The following is a 20,070-nucleotide window of genomic DNA, read 5'->3' on the forward strand; positions in this document are numbered from 1 at the left end:
AGACAAATGCCCTATGATTTCACTTATATGTGGAATCTAGTAAATAAAATAAACACATAAAATAGAACAGACAGGCAGCTGTCGGAACCCTCTGTAACTATTCACCTAACTTCTCACTACCAGGGGGTCGGAAGGGGACAGGGGAAAGACACACAAAGTAAAAACAAATGTTACTTACACACCCACAAAGTTCTCACACCTGTAATATTTAACACAAAACCACAAAGTCTTCACATCTGTAAATAATATACCAAATGTTTTATTTCTCTCAGTAGTTCATACGCAAATAATGGACTCTGAATGCATTTTAGAAACAGAAAAGACAGTATTACACTTAACCAATAAATTATTTATGTCCCAGGGGATTAAATCAAATTAAAGTGTTATCAATATTTGACAATTTTCAGAGATGGTGAATTTATAGGTTTCTATAAATTTTTCTTAGTTCAATGTTTTGTATATATCATCAGTAAAATACAATTTCTTAAAGGACACTGTCAATAACTGTGATTCATATGAAAACATAATTAGATATCTGAGATTCCTGATTCAGTTTTACAACACAAAATACTAGCTTATTTGCTATAAAATTCTATTTGTACAGCTGCTTTTAATAAACAAAAATTAACTACTGATAAATTCTGTTTAATCCCAGAAGTTTTATATATAATACTTTTCTTCACAGAAAAAAAATAATGATGTGGAAAAGGCAAAGACCACCCTCCTGTATCCAACATCAAAAATTTAGGGAATTAGTTATTACCTCCTCTTTTTTTGGAATCTGCAGTAAATAATAACTAGAAAAAAATTTAAACACTTTAAGGTCAGTCGTAAGAAACATGAATAAAGATAGTAGAAACATTAACACACGTCAACAAAAACAGAGCAAACCAAGTGTGTCCACATCTTCATTCGTAATTAATTCAGTGATTTGAGGTAAATGCCATGTTAAAAAACATGAGCAAATTTAAAGATTTATCCAAGGAAATTAAGTACTTTTGAGAATTTTTTTAAAAAGCTTTCGCAGGCAGTGTATCTTTGAACAGCATAAACAAGATGCAGAAAAGGACAAAAATAATACTGTATTGAAACGATTCCCACAGGCATGCTCTCCGAAAAAACACATTTACCAATTATTTTCCACAGTGTTGTTGTGTCTTATTTTATGTACATATAAAGCAACTAGAGATTTTTCATTCTTCCTAATAAGTACTGAAAATACATTTCTAGGTATGCATTATAATTAAGTATTAATCTATAATGCCCTTAAAATATTTCAACTCATAAAAAACAATTTCTGGTTATATAAAATATGAATTTTTTCGTATTTCTAAGTCATGAAAACAAAGTGCAATATTTTTATGGATCAGCACATTATAATTGTGCCATATAGATTTATCTTGAAAGAGCATGTAATTTCCAAAATTTTATAAATGGTACATTATAGAGAACAGAGTATTGATATTTGAAGTTTTGGTTTTTCCATATGTCTTTATATTATAGTACAAGGAAGAAAAATAAGCACCAAAGTAAAACGTTTTTATTAGGAGGACAATGTTTTCATGAAAAGAAAATAGGAAACATCATTTCGGCCTTTAGTGTATCACCTGGTTTATCAAAAATGTTCTCAGCTCAGTTATTGAATAAAGTATCTGATATTTGTCCAAAACCTCTCACAGAACATTACTCATTTCTAAGCTCCTTTCTTATTCTTGAGTAAGGACTTCATTTAATTAAAAAACAAACCTATTATCCTTTGCTTCACAATTTTAACATTAATGGAAATTTCACTCAGAGTCTGAAGTGGTATTTCTTTGAAGGTCTGACCCATTCAGGGGGCAATGTAGAGTGGATTATTAACATACACATGGCTACAAAATTACAGTCAAAAGTAAAGGGGGAAACATGGAAAACCCAATACCTAGCTATTTTAGCAAAAATATTAAAAAACTAAAGTATTGCTTTAAAAATTCTCTTCGGTGAGAAAAAGAGCAGCGATTCATAGACAAGACTAATGGCTGGTTTTCTCCTAGTAGCAGCCCCCTGGGGTCTGTGATTAAAATGGCGTTTGGGGCCTGAGGAGTTTCAGTGATGACTGCTTCATCAGTTTCTGCTGGTGTCTCACTGACTGCGCATCCTCGATGGCATGACATGCTCTCTGTAAAATAAGACATTTATTGTAAATGGTAAAGAGAAGGACAGGCTCATTGGATGGAGGAGAAAGGTGCAAAGGCGAGAGTTGGAGCACTCTTTGGACCTGCTAAGCTCACAGCGTATTATTTTAGCCTTATATATCCATTCAAATATAACTGGAAAATCTTTTGGGAGAAGTAATGGGTGTTGTTAACTATAACAGATTTTTTAAAAATCTTTCAGCTAAAAAACTGAGATGTTCTTTGAAAGAAACCGCTTACCTCTGCCGTGGTGGCATCCTGCAGGTGAATCTTCCGGACGTAGGCTTGATTGGCACTGTCTTTTTTGTGGAACAGACCCTGATCCTATTTCAAAAGAAAGAATGACAAAAAAAATTATTCTGGGGAAGAAAAAAAATCACAACCTTTAATTGGATGCTTCTTAAATGTCAACTCTATTTTATAAGCATACAGAATACACACAGTCAGATGGAATAAAAGATAAATCATTTTGGTACAAGAACAGCGGTTCCATATGTGAGCTGTTAGAATTTATGAAACTGGGTGAGTATACAGCTATCTGTGTAAAATAATGGCTTTTTGCAGGCTATGATAAATAGCCTCCAGAAACTCCACCTGATAACTCATCACATCTGACAAATCAAAAAACCCTTCTTCATTTTCTTAGCTGATAGATAAAATTCTTATATAATGTAAAACACATTGAGTCAATTCATACCACTGATGTGAAAGAAAAGTGAAAACCGAGGAACTGTAATGTATATGCACAGTGACACAGTCTTTCCTAGCTTGAAACTATGTTTCATTTATTAAGGCACTCTTTAATAAAATTTTGACACTGAAAACTGAAATATAAAATGGTATAGTTTCATAGTTTCTTTCATTTGTAAGCTTCTATGAAAGAAAATATAACTTAAAAAAATCAGTATTTGTATCTCTATTAAATTTTCATGATAACTATTTTTCAGGAATTTCAGTAAAGTGATAAATAACATCATTATTGTTCAGGAAAAAATATAGTACAGAAATTATCATCTGCAGAATGACAATTTTTAGTTTCTTTTAAAGAGGTAAAAATAAATATATTTTATTATCATATATAATAAAAAATTACGTATTTCAAAGTAGAATGAGTCTTGAGAACTGAGCAAAAAGATGGGCTATCCTTTTTGTTAATTACCTGCTATGTAATGAAAAGTTCTTCCACAGAAAATGGTGGGAAGGAAAGACTTGAAAGTATTATTATATACCTCAAAGGTTTTGGCATTCTACAAATGCCAAATATTCTAAAACGTGAGTGTTTTAGACATAATATTATAATAATTTCCAAAAAGCCTAAAAAAGGGAATTTTTCCAGAAGTATCTAAGATTAGACAGAGCAAAATAGGTATCCACATGAAATTAAAAGTATCTTTTATTTACTAATGCTTTATTCTCCCAGAAAGGAAGCACCAGCACCCTACTTCGTTCCGTAGACAGACTTGAAATTTCCCTCTACAAAACCAAGGACAGTCAGAAAATAGGGTACAGTAGACAAGTAACAATAACAACCCTTCAAATACCTTGTGTAGTCAACTGTAAAAATGGGTCAAAAAGCATTCATTTCCCCTCATTTAACAAATTCTTGGCTCTAAAAATGTGATTCAAGTTTTCTTACCTTAACCGAAATGTTTAGCACATTCCTAGTGACACTAGGAGGAAACACAAAATCCTCAAACGGACACTGCCAGTCTGTGGACATCAGGCCGAGGATCTCCATTTCCTTCACACACAGCACTCGCCTGTTTCACAAAGGAAATAAAACTACAGTCAGTGATAAAGACCGTTAATGATTATCTCTAGTATTTCACTCTGATGGAAGGGATAGGTAGTACTCAGTAAACAATATAATCTGGCATTAAAAATAGTATACTTCACATAAAAACGTCTAGATAACTGTCAAATAATGAGCAAATATGGCACCTACCAATTAACAAAGCAGACTTTCAAAAATTCTGCTTCTGCCAATCTTGCAAAATTTATTAAAGTGTCATTTTTTTTAATTGACAAAAAACTGAAGTAATCTTTTAAACATATAGAAACAGGCTATACTCTCCTCATTTGGGAAGCAATAAAGGCAGAAGCTCCTGGAAATGTCTTACTTGGAAAATTATTAATTGCTCTTTACTGTCAATCACTTATGCCTTCCACTCAGGAATGAACGTGCAGGAAATGTCATACAAACCTCAAATGTCAGCAAAGATTCACGCTTGGCCTACTAATAAATATCATCAGGTTTGAATGCTTTAACGCTAATGTACTATATATCACAGAGTTTAAGTATCCTGTTTTACTCAATAGCAATAAAAAATACAACAGAATCTTTAAAGAGTGTGCAAATTGATTTCCCACTGTGTGATTCAGATTAATCACTGATATAACTATACTTGACTCTAAAGTTTCTCCAACAGAAAGCAAAACTAGGAAAGTAGACCTGTTAATTCTACAGATATCTAGGGTGCTGGAGAAACAAAAAGATAGAGTTTCTGCTTGAGAGGTACTTAGCAGCCACAGGGGAAATAAACATGAAATAAATGCGACAGCACAGACAGGTAAGTACAATAGGTAATTTGGGGGGCACAGGAGATGAGGGCTGAGTGTGCTGGTACAGTAGGTGGCCTAAGAGCCGATTCTTGAAAGAAGGAGTTTTCTAGGTGGGAAAGGGACATTCAAGTCCAGACGGACAGAGAACCGTGCATTGCATATATGATGGTACAAAAAAGGGAAGATTTACCTGAGGAATGTGGAGGACTGGCTAGAGGACCAGGTATATACAAAGATGTAAAAATTAGCTTAGTGCCAGATGTTAGAAGGATTTTTTTTTTTTTTGCCATTTTAAGAAATTCTGACTTTAACCTACAGGCGATGAAAAACGACGTGATGAAATTTTACTTTAGAGTCCTGACTCCGGTGGCCACGGGGCAGAGGTGGGATAGACAATCAAAGCAGGAAGTTATTTTAATAGTCCCATCAGGAATCAGTGAGAGCCTCAATTAAGGCTGTGGCTGTGAGGAGGAAAAAGAGCTAGATTCTAGATGTTTATAAGGTAGAGTTGGATGAATTTGGTGACCAATGGAGAACAGGAACCAACACAGGCCTGTGGCATAGTAATTCTCAGCAGAGGTGTTATTAAAATTTGGGGCTTGTGTGGGATTGTGTTGTACACTGTAAAAAGTTCAGCATCCCTAGCCCCCGCCTACTAAGTGCCCTCCAACCACTGTGACGCCCTCCATTCCCTACACATTCCAAATGGTCTGTAGGAATTGGGTTCCACTCCCTCCACCCCCGGTCTATAGGAATTGGGTTCCACCCCCTCCACCCCCTGTCGTAGTGGAGAATCAGATGATAGATGAAGAGCGAAAGCTAACCATTACAAATCACTGTGTCAAATGCAATTCACCATTCTGATTGTCTGAGAACTCTCTCTTCTCTTGACGATACCAGTAATATACACTTTTTTATTTAGGGCAAACAATAACATTTTTAAAAAAGATTTTATTTATTCATTTTTAGAGAGAGGGGAAGGCAGGGAAAAAGAGAGGGAGAGAAACATTAATGTGTGGTTGCCCTTCACATGGCCTCCACTGGGGACCTGGCCCACAACCCAGGCATGTGCCCTGACTGGGAATCGAACTAGCGACTCTCTGGTTCACAGCCTGGGCTCAATCCACTGAGCTATGCCAGCCAGGAATAACATTGTTTTTCTACTACCTTAAATTTTCTTTCTCTGCGTTTACTAGAGCTCAAATCTTGGTCATCTTCTATTTGACACACCCAGGGTCCAAGATCTCTACTCCAAATCTTTATCCAAACACCAATGGTTTATATCTGTGTGTCTGCTACTGAGGAATCTGTACTTTGACATCTCAAAGCTACAGCAAAATTAGTCAATTCAAAAACAAAACAAAACAAAATGGTCTTTTCCCTCAAGCTGCTATAAACAGTAATACCACCACTCTTGCTACTTGATCCCCAAATGCAAGAAAGCTATCTTGCATTCCCCTCTCCTCCACACTCAATGAGTCACCAAGCCCTGGTCTCCCAGGGTTACTCCCTTGTATCTGTTCTCATTCTTTTAGTTTTGACCTCACCACTTCCTATCAGGACAACAGCAATCTGTGGTAGACAGGATTCTGAGATGTGCCCCAAGATTCTCCATTTCCTGGTATACAACTCTGTATAATCCCCAGGACTATGAATATGATGGATTTCACCCCCCATGATTAGGTTTGTTGTATGGCTCAGGTGACTTTAAGAAAAAAGTTTATCTGGGTGGCCCTGACCCTTTAAATCTGGGTTAGAGACAGAGAAGTCAGAGATTCAAAGTGCTGTCCTGTCTCTGGTTTGGCAATGGAGACCACCATATAACATGGAATGCAGGTATGCTCTGGGAGCTAAGGGCAGCCGCCATCTGACAGAGATGGAGGGAATGGGAATGTTGGTCCTTCAACTGCAAGGAATTGAGTTCTACCAACAACATTAAAAGAGCTTGGAAGGGGATTCTTCCCAGCAGTTTCCAGAGACCCTAAGCAGAGAATCCAGCCACGCCACACAGGCCTGGAGACCTGCAAAAACTGAGATGATAAATCTGTGTTGTTCTGAGCTGCTAATTTTATGGTAATTTGTTGTGCAGCATAAGAACACTAATATAGTCTCTAACTGGCCTCCTCGCCTCTGTTCCGATCCTCATCCACCCAGCATCCGGACTGCTGCCAGAGATCTTTCTAAAGCACACATTTTATGTTACTCCTTGTTTTGAAGCCTTCAGTGGGAAAGAACACCAGAGACTTATCTGTGTTCCATGCACATATATCTCTGTGTGAAAAGCTGCAATACTGAACAGTAAGTCTTTACTTTTAAAAAATTAGTGATTTCCCATCACTTTAATGATGAAGCCTCAACCCTTCGGAGAGTATAAACAGACATCTATGACTCTTGCTTCATCTCCCAGCACTTTCCTGTGAACATCCTACTACCCAAACATTCCAAACTGATCTTATTATTCAAAGTGCCATAATGTTTTATGTATCTGCTTGCCTCTTGCTTACCTGTATGACAGCTCCATACTCCATGGGACTCAGCTTAAGTACCTCCTCATCTAGAAAGCTCCCTAACACCCTCCCTGTGACACCTTGGCTCCCACCTTACTGGACCAAGAATCTTCAGTCTCTGTACATCACTTTATCTCAGCACCTATTACACTGTGATGTCATCAATCATTTGTACTCCCCCCCCCGCAGATCAGGAGGGAACAGAAGACGCAACTTTCATCTCTGTGTCCCTATATGTTATACAGTGATGCTGCAGTGGACTGACTGTTTACATTCCTGCCCCTCCCAATTCATATGCTGAATCATAACCCCCAATGTGATTAGCTGAGGTGGGACCTTTGGGAGGTGATTAAGTCATGAGGATAAAGTCCTTGTGAATTAATGCCCTTATAAAAGAGGCCCAAGAAAACTCCCTTGCACCTTCTGTCAGTGTGAGGACACAGTGAGAAGAACCATCTATGAACGAGGAAGTGAGCCCTCACCAGACACACAGTCTGGCAGCACCTTGATCTTGGATTTCCCAGACTCCGGAACTGTGAGAAATAACAATTCGGTGCTTAAGTCACCTGAATATGGTATTTTTGAAACAGCAGCCCAAACAGACTAAGACAGATGTTTTATTTTTTTTTAAAGTCTGCTCAGAGAACAGTTTCCTAATGAAGATTACTAAAATAAAATATTACACAGGAGTTAGGACCAACTAGTGGAGCTACCTAATAAATTTAGGTCATGAAAACTCATATTTCGTTTCTAATAACTGATTAAGAAAAAATATAGAGAGATCAAGTTTTGGATAAATTTCAATGTGAAAAAATTAAAAGCCCTCTGTATTGAAAAAATCAATAATCATTAAAGTGTTAATAATACATTAGATACAAAGAGCTAATGTCACTAATTTATACAATGCTGTTAAACTCAGTAAGCAAAATGTTAACATAATGAAAAACAAGTAAAAGATATGAAAAAGCAATTCATGGAATGAAAAATATAAATGGATGATGAATGTATTAAAATGTTCATACTCATTAGCAATCAAATAAATGCTAACTAAAACAAATTATTTTCTACCCATTAAATTAGCAAACACAAAAAAGTTTAAGTAACACCTAGTCTTAGCAAAACATGCTTCTAGTTGTATGTAAAAGAACTGATACAGCCTTTCTGATAAATGGCAATAAATAAAAAGGCCTCAAAAATCTTTACAACTTTTAAATCAACAATCCCACTGATAAGAATTTACATGAAGGAAATAATTATAAAAAAATACTTAGCTACAAAGATGTACTTACAATAATACAATATTGGAAAAGAGAAAACTGAATGTCAAATATTTAGGCAACACTGGAATAAGGTAATGTATCCATAAATACAATGTCATGTAGTCATGAAATATCATGTTTTCAAAGAATATTTAATTGTTTGGCAAGATGACCAGAACACACACTATTAAGTGAAAGACCCAGGTTAGTTAAATACACATGCCGCATTGCTTTGTACATAGTTTTTATAAATTACATATACTGCAAAACCCTGATACACCAGCTAATATCTCTGCGTAAAGGGATTGCTGGTAAAGGCTATTTTTAGTGGTTAACGTATAATTGTTATTCAAACTAGAACATTTTTAATAATGAAAAGGACAGCCACTAATAATTACATGGGGACAAAAAGTACAAACCAGCTCGGTCCAAGGCAAACCACAGCTTTAGTTTCTCATTTTCTTAATTGTTATCTGTATCAGGAGTGGGCAAACTAGGCCCTGTAAGCCAGATCAGGCCCGGGGCCTGTTTCAGTAAATACAATTATACTGGAACATGGCCACCTTGTTCATTTACGTATTATCCACAGCTGCTTTCCTGCTACAAGGGCAGAGTTGAGTACAGATGGCCCTTGAAGCCTGAAGTTTTTTAAAAGATTTTATTTACTTATTTTTAGAGAGAGGGGAAGGGAGGAAGAGAGAAGAGAAACATCAATGTGCAAGAGAAGCATTGATCAGTTGCCTCTCACAGTAACCCCAGCTGGGGACCTGGCCCACAACCCAGGCATGCGCCCTCGCCCTCACAGGGAACTGAACCGGCAATCTTTCGGTTAGTGGGATGACGCCCAACCCACTGAGCCACACCCATCCGGGCTGAAGGCTAAATTTTTAATATCTGGCTCTAAAGAAATTTTGTTGGCTCCTAAACTGTACTATCTATAATGAATAAGCATAACTTTAACAATAAAAATTAAGAGTTATTTTTTAAAATGCTGATTTTGGAAGAAATGCTATTTTTATGTAATCATTAAAGATCAAACAAATCAGCATAATGATAACTATCTTAATCAAAGAAATTCCTGTTAGAAAGAGTCCATACAAGGAGACTAAGTCCCTGTAGTGGTCAGGAATGATATTTTTCTAATCACCTCCTGAAAGGCTTTGTAAGTGACTATTTAAAAGAAAACCCATATGTGTAATACATTAACGTATACAGTGACATTCCCACAAATGACTAATCAAACAAGTACTAAGTATTACCAAAAAAAAAAAAAAATTTAACTGGTTTACATTGCCCAATTTTGATACACAATTTCAAAATGAATTAACACATTGCTATTGCAGCTAAATACAATACATAATACAAATAAACACTATTTTTTGGTCTAATCTAATAGATATATAGCTTGTAGGTTTAAGTGTGAATCCTATTATTTTAGGTTTCCTTTCTCTCCTTCCTAACCAAATATATTTAAATGCCTTAGTAGGGAACCTAAGGCAGATTTTGCCTACTCTAAGTACTTTGCCTTAGTCCTACAAAAAGACATAACTTAAAAAGTTTTGAAAATTATTAATCTATAATTGTCATTTTAGAATACGTGATGTAGGGGAATATCTCAGGAAAATAAAACAGTAGTTTGGTCAAAGTTCTCTTATTTATAACAACTACCTATAACTCCCAAAATATTTAGAACAAAACTGGAAAAAACCCCCCATAGAAATGACATCCTTTAAAAAAGGTATGCTAATCATCCAAAATAAAACATAGTGAGAAAAAACGACTCATGAATTCACCCTCCATAACTAGATTTATAATTCTCACACAAGTGTATCACTACCGCACTTCCATGACGTCTATTCTAGAGCCCATCTCTCAGTAGCTGTGTAACTTGGATGCCCCTAAGCCACGCTGAGTGGCAGCTGCAGCAACTCCAAAATGAGTCAGAGCAGATGACCTCAAAGGTCCCATGCGGATCTGTGTTTTTGTGAGTCTAGGACAATGAACAGTTTGCAGTTGGAGTATAGTTCTCCACATCCTCTAACATTTTAGTCTTCCAAATTCTTAAGGTCTATATAATTTACAATTGGAAGAATGTCACTTGAAGTTAATACCTATTTGTAATCATAAGGATTGTCTTCTTGCTTCCAGAAATAGCACAGTGATATCGGTAAGTCTCTCCTTCTAGCTTTTTGATATGATTCTGGGGGAAAAAAAATACAAGACTTAAGATTTGGGTAATACATGCGTCCAAATAGCATTTCAAATACTGTATATTAGCTAGTTTTAATAACAATGCTAGTTAGGAAAATATTACTGGACGGAAAGCACAATTCTACATATTCGCACGTAAAGTTAGATACTCATCAAGTATACATAAATTAACTTCTACTGTTCCTTAAAAGACAAATATGTATTGCATGCTTACTAAGTGATCCTCTGGTAAATTAACATTTTGTTCCGTAATAACTTAGAAATTTTAGAACATTTACCAGAAATCACACATTCTCATTCACGAGAACATGAACATATGCTAATATAAACAGCAGACGCTAGCATTACAGGGTCCTTAACCTGGGCTCCATGGCAGCTCTTCTGGAGGACTACGAATTATCCAAAATAGAATATAAAATTTTAAAAATGTAGTTCTGCAACTTCTTTCAGATGATGGTTCATATTTTTCATCAGATTTTTATAAAATGTCTGTGATCGCTCTCAAAGGTTAAGAACCATTGATTTTACATAGAGGTAGATATCCACATAATAAAATTCCAAGATAACTGACATTTAATGTTTTTAATAGCCTTACAGATTAAATATTCATGAGCAGTATATGTATTTTATCAAATTATGTCCCTGATAAAGAAAAAAATTTAATAATATTAATACAAAGAACTTCTAAGCTTTCAAATAACTTATAATTTATTGTTAAAGACAATTACAAGCATAAAATAATTCAAGTATAAATAGTACATTAAAATACATTTACTTTTTCATCTCTCTCGAAACTATTGTGTCTTGAACTAGTTAACACATTAAAAACCAACAAAATAGTTACTATTTATAACAAATGCTAAATATTATTAACATTACCTATAATATACGATAAAAATTAGATAATATATATAAAAACACAAAACATAAATATACCTACTAAATAAGACCTTAACATTTTTCACCCCCCCAGATCTTAACATTTTATAATTAAAAATAATCAAAAATACAACACCAATATTATTAAAAGGATAATAAAATCAATAATAATCACAAGGAGAGAAAACATACTTGCTATTATTTCAATGCTTAAATAGACATGTTTTTTAAAAGTCCTTGGTTCCCAGTTATTCTTTGATAATTATGAAAAGCAATGAACAAAGATGAATCCCCAAGGAACGGGGGTCTCATCTTCAAAATGAACTCGGAATAAACTCAGAGAAGTGGAGTTTAACAGTCAGTTGTTTTAAATCGTGCCTGTGTGAATTAGCTGAAATCCTTTAACATCTACAACCTAATTTCTTTAATAAAGAGAAAATGAAAAATATATTCAGCCTGAAATTTAAAATATGTTAAAATACTTAGATTTGAGATGCATTATACAAAAAATACTACCAACTTTCCACCTTTTATGCATTTTCATTAGTTATCAATCTACTGCTATCTTTAATCCATTGAAAGCTTTTAAAGTATAATTCACCACCATAATACACTACAGAAACCTTGTTTGCAGCACTACTAACAGCCACTAAACTCCGAGATTCAGATTAAGATATTCAGTCACTGATGGCAGCAGATTAGTTAACAAAATATTCACTCCCTTCCCAAAATGTAACTTGAGAAATTTACAGTATTTAGCAATGCATTCAATTTTAAAAGTAAATTCTAAGGCAATAATACAAGATATGAAAAAGCACTGTGTATAATGATGTTTATCACAGCATTATTACTGTTATTAAAATAACAGAAACAATTTTAATGTCGAGAACTGGGAATGGTCAAACACACAATACACAGTTACCTCAACAGATGGTAATACAAGAATTAAGAATGAAGCATTTCTATAAACATGAAAAAATATAATTAAAATGAAAAAGCGGAGACAACATTTTAAATATATCATTGTAGTATGCAAACCAAGATGAATATTAAATAAAAACTGGCTACATATATCACATATACACCTATGTATGTATATATGTGTGTCTGTATATATATACAAACAAACACACTCATGTAAACAGTAATTATTCTAGGAAAATAGAGGATAAACATAAGACTATATCCTATAAAGACACAGTATATGATTTAATAACTTTCAAAGAGGAGCATTAAAGAATACAGAGCAATACTCAGGAGAAAAAGAAAATGAAGGAAATCAAAAGATCCCCAAATAAATTATTTAGAAGGTAGCCATTTAACAATAAGGGCTAGAGAAAATAATTTTGTACTTTAGTGCTGTTTAATAGTTACACATTGTGTTATGCACAGTCTCTTAAGGACACTCTTAATTTCTCTTGTATATCCAGCACAGTCTAGATAACCAATACACGTATCATAGATAACTGATTGTAGCAACAGGGGTAAGGGATACAATAGCCTAAATTTCTTGATTCTCCATGCCTACCCCTGCCACTCACTGAGAAAAACTGCTAAGTCCTCTCATTAATATACAATCATTCTATTTCTTCCAGTAACTATAACAACATATTAAAGTTTAAAAGGTTGTCTGATATCTAAAAAAACTAGTAAATCAGACAAGATAACTATATTTAGTTAAAATAATAAGACTTCTTCAAGCTTTGTGCTTATTGATAAGCAGTTGTAAATAGGATTATCACAAGAAAAAAGATTAATAATATAAAGAGCTAAAGAAACAAAAAGTAAACAATAAGAAAAAAAATTTTAACAAGCTATACAATTTCCCAAAAGTCAAGTCTTAGTAAAACTGCAAATACATCCAGGGAAATTAAGAACCCTTACTTTTACCTTAGAAGGAAGGGTAATTATTAGTGCTGGTGTAAGACAGCATCTTGAACTAGTTCTTGTGTCTGGTTCTTACAGAAACTGTGTATGCAGCAACATTTTTACCAGTCCTCAATTATCTAGGTACGAGAAAGGCTTGTCATCTACAGTTTTAAGCTGGTCTTTAGATGTCATTCTTTTTTCTTTAAAGTGCTTGTTTTAAATATGAAGCACTTAACTTTTTAAAAATAATTATGGTTTAAAATATACATGTATATACAGCTATATGCTAACAGTTCCACTCTTTTCAAGGGTACTACACATTAAATCCAAGTTTATACCTTGGTTTCAGTTTTGGGGAGAAGAATGAAAGTTGCTTGATAAGATGCTGCTAAATCAAATTAAAAATTTCTGTCATTTATAAAAAAGAAATCAAAACATAACTTATTCTGAAAAGCAGTTATGGGGGCATTAATTTCAAAATGACCATTTATATTAGTTTGTTCTTACTAAGTTAATCAATCTTCTCTAAGGACTTAAAAGCAAAAAGGGCTGGTTTTTAAAAATAAAGATATCTGTAAATTCAAGAGCAACATAAGCAGTTTGCCTAATATACATGTTCAACTTTTATTTACAGTAGTTAAAACTAATGTGACTTTGAAATTAGCATAACCAACAAAGAGATTCAATTTTTGAAAAGTATAAATGCTAAAGGCTGAGAATGTATGTAACATAATTATTAAATGACTGCCATTTATCCAGTAAGAGTACCAACAGTACCAGTGAAAAACCAAGAGATTAAGGGAGCACGTTCTCAAAATTCATGTGCCAACTCTTATTTGAGGTCCAACGACAGACCCAGAGCAAAGATACTTCAGCTATTAAAACATATTCCCCACGATGCACGCACAATGCAGTGTGCAGAGAATGTAAAACCATACACCTGAAATATGTATGGTTTTATGAACGGATGTCACCCCAATAAATTCAATAAAAATAAAAATAACATAACATATGCCCCAGTTAATATTCTAATAAGCTGGGTAAATTTAGGGTGACTTGTGAAACAATGTTATATAATTCCATCATCAAGATTCATAAACATAAGAACACATAATGGATTGGACATAATTTTCCTTTTTTTTTTTTTACTTTATCTGAAATGCACATGAATACCATAAGAAAGAAAAAATTTTCAAAATGACAGTTAAAGTGTATGCTTCTGAGTTCAACAAAGTCTTTCACCAACTAATGGAGAAGAGAGTCGATTTCCTGAATCATTTATTGTTTTATATTGATCTCTTACTCCAGTAAAGTGTTATCACAAATACCACCATTTTCATTTGTAGTCAAGCCACTACAATAAAAAGTTCAGATAGAGATGAGTGTTGTAAAGAAAACTTCATTAAAATGGACTCTTGATCTAAATAAATCAAAGACAGTCAATTAATACCACAAATTTGTTTTGATTTTTAAGGATGAAATCAAGTAGTAGTATAGGAGACAATTACTCCTGTATTTCCAGTTCTTGCTGTGTAGGCAGAAAAAGAAAGAAAATAAAGTTAGAAGCATGCAGAAAAATCAAATGTAATCACATATAATCAAAACCACTGGCTAATAACAATGAAGAGTCATTCTATTTTAAAGTCAAAGTAAGAAACATTAATAAATTTATTTTGGGGAAAGCTCATCATGGGAGTATATTTATAGAGGTATATATTATTTAAATACAGTAAAGTTAAAACTGAAATAAAAGCCAAAAAACTTTAATTTTTTTAAGGTTTGAAAATATTATAATTGTACATAATCTTTTTCTTTCCTCCAGCTTCTATTTACTTGAATAAATCTAGATTTACAGAATAGTCCAGATAAATTAACTTGGTTGAGAGAAAAGGAAGCAGTGAAATTCCAGTAATTAGCTACAAAGCAGGAAACCAAAGTTAACAATGTTAACTAAACGAACTGCTGCACAAATAGTAATAAAGCCTATGACTTCTTTTAACGTTATTCTTTCTGTACAAAAAAAACCTTTGTTCCTGTACAGAAAAAAAATTACGTTATTCCCATTTAGCAGATTAACACTAAAACAAAACAAACAAACAAATAATCAAATTCTATTCTACAAACCATGTTCCCTGTGTAGTCCCTAAAGAAGTTCATGAATCAGGAACTTTAATAACCACCCATGAAATTCTGATCCTAGAAATCTTTAAAATCAAATTTCACTCCTGACCATGAAGAACAGAATTTATACCTCAAATAAATCACAGCCCTCGGACCCCCGCCTGTCATAGGGGCGAATGATGCCATCTTCGTGGATCAGGCGAGGGGGACGGAGCCTACACACCTCCTCAGTTGACTCTGCTACCCTGTATAAGGCACCAGAATAAGTGTAAGAAAATATGTGAGAATCTTTCAAAATAATACAAATACATATGTTGATGAAACACTGTACTATGTTTAATAAAGACACCTTTATTTTATTTGACATTTCTTTTCTTTGGAAGAAATGGAGGAGCTTGGAGTCAGACAGACTTGGTTTTAATGCTTTTTGCATTATTTTGGGCAGGTTATTTAAAATTACTGTGTTTTTATCAAATATTGATATAATACAGAACATAGTACAGTGCTTAAGAACCTAATCAACAAAACAAACAAGCAAGCAAAATATAACTAGAGACATTGAAATTAAGAACAAGCTGATAGTAACCAGAGGGGAGGTGGGAGGGGCGAATGGGGAGAAGAGGAGGAAGGGTATTCAGGAACAAGTATATATAAAGGACACATGGACAAAACTAAGGCGGAGTAAGATCAAGGATGGGAAATGGGGATGGCTGAGGTGGGGGTATAGGGGGGGAAGTGGAGAAAACTGTACTTGAACAATGATAAAAAATGTGAAAATAAATAAAGAAAAAAGAGAAGAAAAAGAAAGGCATATAGCAGGTTGTTCCCTCTTTGTGTACTTGGTGTCTACCACAGTGCCTAGCATGTAATAAGTATTGTGAACCTATCATAGAGCAGGCAAAATATTTACCCATTTATGTATTCCTAGCAAAAATTAGCACATACAAGGGGGGCCCCCAAAATATGGAATTATCTTCTAGAGGGCAGGCCCCTTTGTAGTACAGGCTTCCCCTATTAGGTGAGTGTTCTAGGAATCCACCTGTTATCAGTGTACCAGCTGGCGTTGTTGTCAGAGGCTGCATTTGGCTTCAGTGAATTATTTCTGAAGACTCAGCATGTTTGTCCATTTCATGATAGTTGGTTTATGAGCTCACCTGCCCAGACCACACTGAGTGTTCAGCAGTTTTTGACCAAAAACGCCACGACTCCCATGCCCCTCCTTCCCTATTCACCCTTTCTCATCCTGATAGACTTTTCTTTTGTTTCCCCAGATGAACAAAGTCCTCAAAGGGAAATGTTTTGCCGATGTGGAAGAGGTGAAACACAAAGCTGCAGAAGCACTAAAAAGGCATCAAAATCAGTGAGTCCAAAAACTGTTTGAGCAGTGGAAAAAATCTTCAGTAGGCGTACTGCATCACATGGAGAGTACGCTGAAGGTGACTAAAGTTTAAACATGTAAGAATAAATACACAATTTTTTATAAATAAATTCCAGGTGCTTTTGTGTCCCCCCCTCGTAGACACATACCTTGCACATATAATATACTTAGTTACCTCTGAATTCCTTGGAAGGTACTGCTGGCCATATCTATGATTCCTCCGGTAGGACCAGCCACAGCACCCACAAGCCCTTTTCCAATTCCTTTAAAGAATCCAGCAGCTCCTTCCTTTTTGGCACCTTCATAAAACCAGACAATGAATGTATAAAGATATTTTAAAATAATCAAGTTTGAACACAACAGAACCCTAAGCCAAATCCCAAACTGTTTTACATGGGAAGCATCTAAAAGCTGGCTTTCTAAAGAAGTTAAATTTAATGACAATATGATGAACAGTGGTTCTGAAAGTATATTAAAAATGCAAATTACTAGGCCCGTCCCAGACCTACTGAGTTAGAAACTCTGGGAGGACAGTCCAGCAATCTGGGCTTCAATCAACTCTCCAGGTAACCCTGAGGCACGCTCCAGTTTTACAACCAGTGATTCAGGAGTTGAGTCAGTACTTGTGACTAGAAGCTCTAAGAGCTGACCAGAAAATGTCTTTTTTTAAAAAAGATCATAATGGGGGGAAAGGAAGAAGGGTTTTCAGGTACACCTATAAAGGACACATGGACAAAACCAAAGTGGAGTGGGATCAGGGGAGGGAGGTGGGGATAGCTGGGGCTGGGGGGGAATGGTGGGGAGAAAACAGAGTCAACTGTACTTGAAAAACAATTAAAAAAATTTTTTAAAAATGTTTATTTTTAGAGAGAGGGGAAAAGAATGAGAAAGAGAGGGAGAGAAAATCAATGTGTGGCTGCCTCTCATATGTGCCCCTCACTGGAGACCTGGCCTGCAACCCAGGCATGTGCCCTGACTGGGAATTGAACTGGCGACCTTTGGTTCATGGGCTGGCACTCAATCCACTGAGACACACCAGCCAGGGCAATATATTCTTTTTTTTAGGCTAACCATCAGGAAATTTTTCAAGCAGTGAATTTTTAAAATATATATATATATAAGAACATTATCGAAATACAATTCATATGCCATATAATCTACCCATTAAAGTATACAAATTATGGTTTTTAGTATATTCAGAGTTGTGTGACTATCACCACAATCAATTTTAGAAGATTTGTATCATCTCAAAAAGGAACCCTATGTCCATTAGCAATCATTCCCCATTTCCCCCAGCCCTTCCCCACCCAATCCTATGCAATTTACCCCCTTCCTCCTATCAGTCAGACACAGGCAGTCACTAATCTACTTTCTTTATCTATTGATTTGCCCAGTGTGGACATTTCCTGCAAACGGAATCATACAATATGTAGTATGTTTAATTAGCTTGTTCCACTCACCATCATGTCTTCAAGGTTCATCCATCTTATACTTTTATCAGTATAGATAGTCCCAACTTAAAATGGTTCAAATTACGATATTTGACTTCACAGTGGTACAAAAGCAGTACCCATTCAGTAGAAACTGTACTTCGAATTTTGAAACTGGATCTTTTCCTGGACTAGCAATATGCAGTACGATACTGTATCATGATGCTGGAGAGCATCAGTGAGCCGCGGCTCCCAGGTAGCTGTGTGACCGTTTGGATAAACAACCAACATTTTGCAGTACACTGTTAAATGCATTTTCACTTATGATATTTTAAATTTAAAATGGGTTTGTCAGGACATAACCCCATCATAAGTTGAGGAGCATCTGTACTTGACTTGTTTTTATAGCTGGACAATGTCTCTCTGTATAAATACACCACATTTCGTTTATCCATGTACTCATTGATGAACTTGTGGGTTGCTATTACCTTCTAGCTATTATGAATAATGTTTCTGTGAATATTTATGTCCAAGTTTTTAGTGAACACATGTTTTTAATTCTCCAGGATATGTAGCTAGGGGTGGAACTGCTGGGTATATATGTATAAACTCTGTATTTATTTCCAGTTGTCCCAGTATCGTTTGTTGAAAAGGCTATTCTTTCTTTATGGAATTATCTTGGTGACCTTCTCAAAAATAAGTGAACCATATATGTAAGGTTTTATTTCTGGAATCTCAGTTCTACTCCACTGACCTACCTATGTCTGTCCATACACTAGTATCACACTGTCTTAGTTATTGTAACTATATAGTAAGTTTATAAATTGGATAGTGCAAGTCCTCAATTTTGTTCTGTTTTTTTCAAGATTTTTTTGGCTATTTGGGGTCCTTTGAGGTCCTGCATAAATCTTAGAATCAGCTTGTTAACTTCTGCAAAGAAGCCAATTGGGATTTTTATAGATATTGCGCTAAAGTAAAGTGCTTTTTAAAATATGATAAAAATAAGTCAGTAGCTATCAAAGGCCCAAAAGAATCTAGTTTATGGGCCTGCTTAAAATAGCATTCAAAGTCTAAATTACAGTGCATTACTTAACCCCTCCACTTTCTGAGGAAAGTGCATTACATTCATTAAACAACAATTTAGGACTATGAACACAAAATTAGTCGGAAGTTCTCCCCGTCAAATACCTAGTAGCATTAAATCTACTATGTTTACCATGAATGAACTCTTCAGACCTTGTACAACAAGGAAAGATTCTCAACCCACCTTCTACAGGTTTTGTTATTATTCCAGTCACTCCACCAACAACTCCCTGAAAGACAAATCAATCGTGAAGTCAAACCTGAATGGAAGGTGCTTAATTTTAAGTCAACCACTAGGGGTCTCTACAGATATACTAGAGAAGACTTTAAACCGTGAGTACTTATTTAATGAGAACAACATGTACACAGAGGTGAGCATCATGATTATTAAAATTATCACAGCAAATGTTAAATGAAAGCACCTTGCAGAAGTAAAATTTGACAATAGAAATAACAGTAAAGCAGGTGGAAAGATTCTTTTTTGTTATTTCATACAGTATTTTTTGTTTTATTTTTAATTTTATTCTTCAATTACAGTTTACATTCACATAATTACTTATTTTGTATTAATTTCAGGTATTAAATCTTGTTTTCTCT

The 20,070-nt window shown here is 34.8% G+C and overlaps 1 protein-coding gene across 4 annotated transcripts in view; it reads right to left on the bottom strand.

Moving 5' to 3' along the window:
- Positions 1-229: 229 nt before the first annotated feature.
- VPS13C (vacuolar protein sorting 13 homolog C) overlaps positions 230-20,070 on the bottom strand; it is a 176,262-nt gene continuing 156,421 nt past the window's right edge. For 2 of the 4 annotated variants that reach the window (XM_053928698.2, XM_053928696.2), the window contains 7 exons: positions 19,658-19,703; positions 17,136-17,259; positions 15,713-15,827; positions 10,614-10,702; positions 3,811-3,934; positions 2,415-2,498; positions 230-2,158 (listed from right to left, as the gene is read on the bottom strand). In XM_053928698.2, the coding sequence (XP_053784673.1) occupies positions 2,057-2,158; positions 2,415-2,498; positions 3,811-3,934; positions 10,614-10,702; positions 15,713-15,827; positions 17,136-17,259; positions 19,658-19,703 (684 nt within the window). In that variant the 3' untranslated portion in view covers positions 230-2,056. The other 2 variants (XM_053928699.2, XM_053928697.2) reach the window with 1 other exon arrangement.

The sequence above is a fragment of the Desmodus rotundus genome, chromosome 7 (genome assembly GCF_022682495.2).
Source record: "Desmodus rotundus isolate HL8 chromosome 7, HLdesRot8A.1, whole genome shotgun sequence".
NCBI classification, from domain to species: Eukaryota; Metazoa; Chordata; class Mammalia; order Chiroptera; family Phyllostomidae; genus Desmodus; species Desmodus rotundus.